The sequence below is a fragment of the Etheostoma cragini genome, chromosome 23 (genome assembly GCF_013103735.1).
Source record: "Etheostoma cragini isolate CJK2018 chromosome 23, CSU_Ecrag_1.0, whole genome shotgun sequence".
Classification (NCBI taxonomy): Eukaryota; Metazoa; Chordata; class Actinopteri; order Perciformes; family Percidae; genus Etheostoma; species Etheostoma cragini.
This window is the reverse complement of record NC_048429.1, coordinates 779,594-787,836: the sequence shown is the minus strand read 5'-3', so window position 1 is coordinate 787,836 and position 8,243 is coordinate 779,594. Positions and strand designations below refer to the sequence as shown.

The 8,243-nt window shown below is 44.6% G+C and overlaps 2 protein-coding genes across 2 annotated transcripts in view; one reads left to right on the top strand and one right to left on the bottom strand.

The window, feature by feature from the left end:
* The window catches only part of LOC117939061 (glutamate receptor-interacting protein 1-like), a 5,342-nt gene extending 4,212 nt beyond the window's left edge, over window positions 1-1,130 (top strand). Inside the window, exon 6 of the mRNA XM_034864105.1 lies at window positions 1,100-1,130. Within this exon, the coding sequence (XP_034719996.1) occupies window positions 1,100-1,130 (31 nt within the window). The remainder of the gene's footprint in view (window positions 1-1,099) is intronic.
* Window positions 1,131-5,172: 4,042 nt separating this feature from the next.
* The window catches only part of LOC117939060 (glutamate receptor-interacting protein 1-like), a 3,671-nt gene continuing 600 nt past the window's right edge, over window positions 5,173-8,243 (bottom strand). The window contains exons 2-5 of the mRNA XM_034864103.1: window positions 8,223-8,241; window positions 7,681-7,797; window positions 7,432-7,578; window positions 5,173-5,905 (exon numbers count right to left, since the gene is read on the bottom strand). Coding sequence (XP_034719994.1) covers window positions 5,606-5,905; window positions 7,432-7,578; window positions 7,681-7,797; window positions 8,223-8,241 — 583 coding nt within the window. The 3' untranslated portion in view covers window positions 5,173-5,605. The remainder of the gene's footprint in view (window positions 5,906-7,431; window positions 7,579-7,680; window positions 7,798-8,222; window positions 8,242-8,243) is intronic.

Genomic DNA, 8,243 nt, shown 5'->3' with positions numbered 1-8,243 from the left:
GACACACACACACACACACACACACACACACACACACACACACACACACACACACACACAGTGTTTAGGTCTCACTCGTCAAACCCTCCCAAAGCCAAACAGTTTGACTCGGCTGAGTGCTACGATGCTAACAACCCACATCACCTGACAAGGCTACCACCTGGTTACCATAGATACCACAACCAACAGGATTTATGTGTAATGTTGTGTAATGCTAACCATGTGCTACGTGAATAATAGAGGTAACCCCGAAAAATATCAGTGAAGTTTGTCACTCCCCAATTTAAGTTGAGTGCAGATGTACATCCCTGTCAAACTGAAATTAGTGAAATCCACGAAATAATAATGTTATAAACAATAACAAAATATGGAAATCATTTCAGAAACGTTGTAGCTACAAAAGATTGTTTGGTTGCTAACGTTAGCTCAAAACGCCATTCAACTGACAGCCTTTGTTGTTTGACTACTAGCTTGTAGCTAAGCTAGCAGTCGTTTCAAAAACGTTGCAGCTATCTATGGTTGTTTGGTTGCTAACGTTAGCTCAGAACACCATTCAACTGACAGCCTTTGTTGTGTTTGATGCTAACTTTTAGCTAAGCTAGCAGTCGTTTCAAAAACGTTGCAGCTATCTATGGTTGTTTGGTTGCTAACGTTAGCTCAGAACACCATTCAACTGACAGCCTTTGTTGTGTTTGATGCTAACTTGTAGCTAAGCTAGCAGTGAACCAACTTGGTTAAGTAGGTCCATTTGTACTGTGTTGACGTTAAAGAAGTCTCTTGTTAGCATCTTGTAGGCTACTTGTCGCGAAGTGACGCATGCGCAACTCAAATCTGCACTCGACTCACATTGGGGAGTGCCAGTGATTATGTGGCGTTAGCCTCATACAAGGGACACGTTAAGCCCCAACAAAACATAGCAACACGTTTTTTTAAGCGTACACACCCTGTTATGAGAGCAAGTGCACTGTCTTTTTATTACCACAAGTACACGTCGCTGCTGATTGGATGTCACCTCTGACACACCCACCAAAACAAGAGGAAACATGCCTCAGAGCTCAATGCTCGAATGTGCCCCAGGTGTGTGTTAAACATATACCAGATGTGTTAGCCAGGTGTCTGCTAAGCGCTAGCCATGTTCTAACACCTAATTATGTAGCTGAGGTGTTAGCCACATGTTACGCTTGTGCTAGGTGTGTGCTAACCATACACTGGCTTCGTTAGCCATGTCCTGACATCTAGGTATGGTGGCTAAAAGTTAGCCCTGTGATAGCTGTGTGCTAACCATATATTAGCTGTGTTAGCCAGGTGTTGGCCCTTCGTTAGCCATGTGCTGACATCTAGGTATGTTGGCTAAAAGTTAGCCCTGTGATAGCTGTGTGCTAACCATATATTAGCTGTGTTAGCCAGGTGTTGGCCCTTGGTTAGCCATGTGCTGACATCTAGGTATGGTGGCTAAAGGTTAGCCCTGTGATAGCTGTGTGCTAACCATATATTAGCTGTGTTAGCCATGTGCTTACGGAACACATCACCAGATACTAAACATGTCTGGTCATCATAGCTAGCGTGAGCCTTGTGCAGCGTGTGTTGACCCTGTGTTAGCCACGTTAGGCGTATGCTAGCCTTGTGCTCTGTGTCTGCTAGCCACATGCTAATTGTATGTTAGCACTGTGCTTCAGATTCACCACATTCACATCTTTTATTTGATTAAATGTGCCCCATTCAACAAAGTTTGGGACAGATTCAAACAGCTAATCACAACGAGTCACACAGAAACAGCCAATCACGGCCCTCTAATCCAAAGCACGGGGCGTTCAGCAGAGAGCGATTGGCTGTAAAAGCTCAGGGAGGGTTCCGATTGGCCAGTTTAAATAGTGAGTTCAGACTGAGGTGAGAGCAGAAAGATGTTGACATCACGCCAAAATAAACACACACAGACAGACACACACACACACACACACACACACGCACACACGCACACACACACACGCACACACACGTGTTTACTGTCACAGGTTTCCTGTTTCATCAGGGCTTTTTTCTTGTGTAACATCATTGTTTTCGTGGTTATGAAGTGAAGGTTTTTGGGGTTCGATGGTCTCAATGTGAACAGACATGGGGAACTGAACCGTTTTTTTTATCTATTTTACATCTTTTTAGGTTCAGTCACCATGGAAACAAACAAACAAACTGACAACAGTCAATCAAAAAACACACCGATCGATTAGCATAAAGGATCACTGTTACTTCGGTGGGGGGGGGGGGGGGGGGGGGGAGGTTCAGGGAAGTCGGGATGGGGGACATGCTTTGCTTCTTCCTGGTAGCTGATTGGTTGGCTTGTGTCTTGAGTAGAACCAATCATAGACAGGCTGGGAAGGTTTTGTTTTCTGATTGGTTCCAGCCAATCAGCTGAATCTCTCAGAACCGTCGTCCGTAATCCTGGCTGCCTATTGGCTGAGGGAAGAAGGGACGGGGACGGGGTAAAGCCAAGACGAGGAATTGACGTGGGAGGGGCTTAACTGGCCTTGTGTTTAACACACACACACACATAACATACACACACACTCACACACACACACACACACACACACACAGTGTGGCCAGTCCAACAGGTGTAAACAGTAGAAAAAGATTCTTATTGAACTGCTCAGTGTCATCATCATCATCATCATCATCATCATCATTATTGTCAACATAATTATTAATTATTACTCTTCCAGTCTGCAGCTCGTTAATGGCACAGAACTAAAATCTTAACAGTGAACCCTCTGTCTTTCTGTACAATTCATCAGGGATGCTCCGATCATTACGGCTGATAAACATCTACTCCATTTTGTCTTAAAATTCACTGATAATTAAAAAAACATTTAAGTGTGTAATCGTTCCTAAATCCATCATCCCTCCCGTGTTTTAGGACTGGGTGCCGCTTTCAAATATGTTGATATATATGTAATAATAAAACGTTATTTTGAGAATGTAAACATGTAGAAACCGGTCTAAAAAACACGTCCAAAACGGTCCATTTGGTCGATGTTGAGGAGATATTTGGGTTTGCCCAGTTGTTGAGGAGTTGTAGAAGTTAACATTTCGAGTCCAATCTGAGGACTTTTCATCCGTGTTGACTTAAAAAATGCCAATAGTGCTAGTCTGATAGCATGCTATGAGCTAATGGGGAATTTCATTTTTCTGCAGGATTACCCAACATGTTGCAGTTGCATCTGGTTTTAGTTTCATGGATTTCTTTCCTCTAGATTTGATTAAATTTGACTATATGACCTCAGCAGTGAGACCTTAGAATAAGTTCTTTAAAGGTGCAGTAGGTAAGATTTAATAAACTAACTTTCTGTCATATTTGCTGAAATTAGCCCTTTATTCCAGTAGAACTACATGAAGCAGGTCAATTAAAAACAAATCCGGCTCCTGTGGCTCCCCCTACAGCCTGTTGTGTGATCCCTGTTCAGATGCACCAATCAGGGCTAGGTGTGTGTGTGTGTGTATGGGGGGGGTCCTAACTGCGTGCCAATCACTGCTCATGCACACGAATTTCATAGCGTCCTCCCCTCCCCTTTCCCAGTGCACAAGCTGCAGATAGTGCCCCCCCCCCCCATTCACAGGCGCTCCATTGTGCACAGCTCTCCCTTGTGGGGGGAGGGGCTTATGAGACTGTTTTGGGCTTTAGTGGAAAGGGGTTGGGGGACTAAGTAGCTGTCGACATGCACGTTTTCTGGTCCTGGATCTTCACAGTCCTACCTACGGCACCTTTAATGTTATGATGCTATTCTTTTTTAAACTAAGAATCAGCTGAGGCAACGTTTAGGCACCGGTACCGTTTTAAAAGTACGGTTTTAGTACCGGTATCGGATAAAACCCCAAATCTGGTACAGACTCAGAAATAAATAAATCAGCGTTTAAGAGCAGAAACCAGTCAGTAATCAGTATTGGTGACGATCCCAATGACATCGGCCTCAGACAGCCTGATCGGAGCATCCCCTTGGCAACAAGTTAGTCCATCAGCAGGTTGAGGATTCTGGATCAGTCTTTGTGCTGCTGTGGTCCTTGGTCAGTACAACCGGAAGCCATGGTTCTGATCCTAGTAAGACCAGATGTACCAGCAGCCACGGTTTTCATACAAGCAAAAGTCTCGGTCCTGGATCAACAATCCGGTGACGACCCTGAACAAGAACCCCGGCTGTGTCTCAAACCGCCTACTTGCACCCTTCAAACACTTAGTTTGAGGGTCTATGGTCTAGATGAAGCAACACGTCAGTGCACTGAAAGTACCCCGATGCCCTCTTAAAATGGTCAAAGAGTTCAGTGTGGACCGCTGGACCCTGCCCGCACTAAACTGGCGCCATCTTGACTACATAGTTAAAAGGAAAGGGACCATGGATGTGGACCGGCAGCTGATTGGACCAACGTGTCACATGGGTCCGGCTTTCCCCCGGATTTCACATGGCGGCTAGATGTCGGAATACAATCTCAAATTTTACGAGAATAGTTCCCCGAAACATGTATCCGAAGACATTTTAAGAGAGAAATGTGGCCGTGCAGCTGCTGAATCTGTCAGGTCAGTTTTATAGATTTTCAACGATTTTGAGAGGCGCCGAGCCGAGCCGAGCGCTCGTTATTTCCGGCGAGTGTTTTAACGTAAGTGTTCCTTTCGGGGCAATACTGGTCATCGAAGGTGGGCACTACGACAGGAAGTGGTCAGTGCATGTTGGCAGTTTACTGACGGGAGGTATGGGGAATGAGACACAGCCCGTGTGTGTTGAACCACACGTTGTTGGGTTTCTGGAAATCACATCACAGAGTCCGGTCTAGACCGAGTCTTTATGAAAAACTGTTGTTGTGATTTAGAGCTATATAAACCAGTTCAGACCCTTGGTTGTGGCTCTGGCTTCAGTAGGACCAGTTAGCCCTCGTTTAGGCGTGTAGACCCCCTAACTATTGATCTTAACCTTAACCTTGTGTTGTCTTCCCATCAACCATGAAAAAAAAGGGTTTTCCGACATTTTTGTCACTTTTTTAATGTTGCGGGTGCTTTTTTAAACATTTTTTTCAAAGTTACTTGATAATTTTATTGTTGACATTTTCAGCTCTTATTTTGAAGGCCCATTTTTTGTGATTAAAACTGAAAACGGGTCAAATTTGACCCGAGGACAACATGAGGGTCGAACCAGCAAAACCTCTGGCTGTGGCTCTGGCTTCAGAAGAATCAGTCCCCATGGCTCTGGGCGAGTAGGACCAGACCCACTAATCTCAAACCACATAGACCAGTAGCTCTGGCTATGGTTCCAGCCGGATCAGTGGTTATGCTTCTGGTTCCAGTGACACCAGAAGGACCAGTATGCAGAACTGGTTCAAGTGAAAAGGTGAGGAGGTCCATCAGTGTGCTTTCAGGCTGCTTTAGCAGTTCAGAGTTCAGACTTTAGTGGTCAAAGGTCAAAGTTCCTCCATAGGGTGTGTGTAGCACCATGGGGGGACGGGGGGTGGGGGTCCATCCTGAACCAGTTTGGAAAGGTCTTAACCAGTTTAATTCAACTTAGTTGTATTGTCCTTGTTGAACCCTCCAGTCTGGTTAGAAGCGGTTAAATCCAGTTTTTGTCTACTATAAGGAATTATTATTCACCTGACCCAACCCAAGCCCCGCCCCCAGCTTGTCTCCCGGTTGGCTCCATTTGATTGGACCACCATCCTCTCCCGGGCCAATGGGGAGCTCCGATGGTCCCAGCTCGCCGCCCATAGGCTGAGAGGAGTGGTTGCTGTTGGTGGTGCCGTTGTTGTGATTGGCCAGCAGGGAGGAGGAGGTGGGATTTCGGCTGATGACAAGCTCCAGATGGTTTGGAGACTCGGCGATGAGTGGAACCACGAGGCAGCAGTCAAAGTCCCTGGTCCGCACGTGGTTAATCTGGAAGACGGAGACAAATATGGTTCACGTGCACAAGTACAGCGACATAGAGTTGCAAGCGTCTCTGTAGTTAGGGGTTATGCACGTTAGAGGTGTCACGATTTAAATGAAAGTCTATCAAGAGCAGGATCGGCGATTCCACCAGTACAACTCTCTCCACCCCCGCCTACTTGCACGCGTCTGAAGAAAAAACAACAACAACAGACACAGCGTAGCTTAACGGCTAGTAGCATGCAGCTAAAGACACAGGGTAACGTTAGCTTAGCGGTAGCCTGCAGCTGCTCTTTTCCAGACACTACGGTAACTGTTGTAGTCGGAGATGACGGAGAGACAACTGAAGTGGAAAATCCTCTCGCTTCCCTGAAGTCACCGGTGCGTGAGAAACAAGGACTCCGATTCGAGTCAATGGTGCATTCACGAGCACCTTGTTAAACATTTTGTTAATTACGAGAAACTCAAACTGTTGATGAGAAGTTCCCTTTTGCCGTTTAGTAGCTCTTATTGTGGGATTGCCGTCCCTGTTTAGATCGAAAATTGAATCGAATCGTGACCTTAACCCTCGTGTTGTCTTATCGCCAAAAATTGTGAAAATCAGCACGCTTTTTCTCAATGTTTTTTTTTAACTTTTTCTCAAGTTTTTGTCCCTTTTTTCAATGTTTGTCACTTCTTATTGAGACTAAAATTAAAGGAATGGATGTTGATGATAATCACAGACTGGAATATGTCAACTTTTACTCAATACTATTTCAAAAACACTTCCATTTGTTTTACAATGCTATAAAATTGAATAAGACGCCCCAAAATTAATGAAAGTAGAGATTTGTACTTGGCAAAGAGCGTTGGGTGGAATCAATCATGTTATTTTGGGGAATTAAAAAGAACATTGATATAGGACAACATGAGGACAACATGAGGACAACATGAGGACAACATGGGGACAACATGAGGACAACATGAGGGCAACATGAGGACAACATGAGGACAACATGAGGACAACATGAGGACAACATGAAGACAACATGAGGACAACAGGAAGACAACATGGGGGCAACATGAGGACAACATGAAGACAACATGAGGACAACATGAAGACAACTTGAGGGCAACATGGGAACAACATGAAGACAACTTGAGGGCAACATGAGGACAACATGAAGACAACATGAAGACAACATGGGGACAACATGAGGACAACATGAGGACAACTTGAGGGCAACATAGGAACAACATGAAGACAACTTGAGGGCAACATGAGGACAACATGAAGACAACATGGGGACAACATGAAGACAACATGAGGACAACATGAAGACAACATGAGGACAACATGAAGACAACATGAGGACAACATGAAGACAACATGAAGACAACATGAGGACAACATGAAGACAACATGAGGACAACATGAAGACAACATGAGGACAACATGAAGACAACATGGGGGCAACATGAGGACAACATGAGGGTTAAAATAAAAATGGTAGATTTGGGGACCAGTGACACCCCTAATACTCGTGGATCCGTACCTGGAGTAAGCGGTCATAGGCTCGGAGGCCGCCCAGCTCTGCCGGGCCTCCCGGTCGGATGTTGTTCACGTAGACGCCGCGGTCCAGCATGCCGTCAGAGACACTGAAACCGAAATCCTCCAGGTCCGAGGCCTTCTCTAGATTCAGCTACACACACAGACACACACAGACACACACAGACACACACTCGGTAAGGATCAACAACATGAACGTCCAGCCACGTTAAAGTGCTAAAGGGTCACATATAACCTTGTGGAGTTCAACAGGGTTCTGGTTCAGGATCTCATTGACTTCCTGTCTCATCTTCCTCATGGCAAAGGCTCGGCGCTGAGGGTCAGAGGGCAAGGTGTTGGACCGAGTGTTCACCTGAGATAAGGAACGGGAATAATTATTTTTATATATTCAAGAAACACAAATACTTACAAAGAATTAGAGGCCGATCAATAAAGCATTTGTAAGGCCTATACCGAGACAAATATTTGGTTATTTAAATATCTGATATGCCGATATATATCGGCTGATATATATAAAAACAAACAAATCCAGAACAGATTTCCCTAACATGAGTTATTTGTAGTTATTTATGAGTTCTCACTAAAATAATATAAGAATTTGTTTCATCAAACAGAACATCAAAATATATTAAAGTTCTGATAAATAAAATGTAGAAAAAAACAAACTTAAGATATAAAACTTAAAGTCCTTTGAACAACAACAAAAAAATCTGTGTTGCCAACAGGGACGTAGTAGAGCGTCCTCTGGTGGACAGACTATGCAACACCATCACTAACAGGGACGTAGTAGAGCGTCCT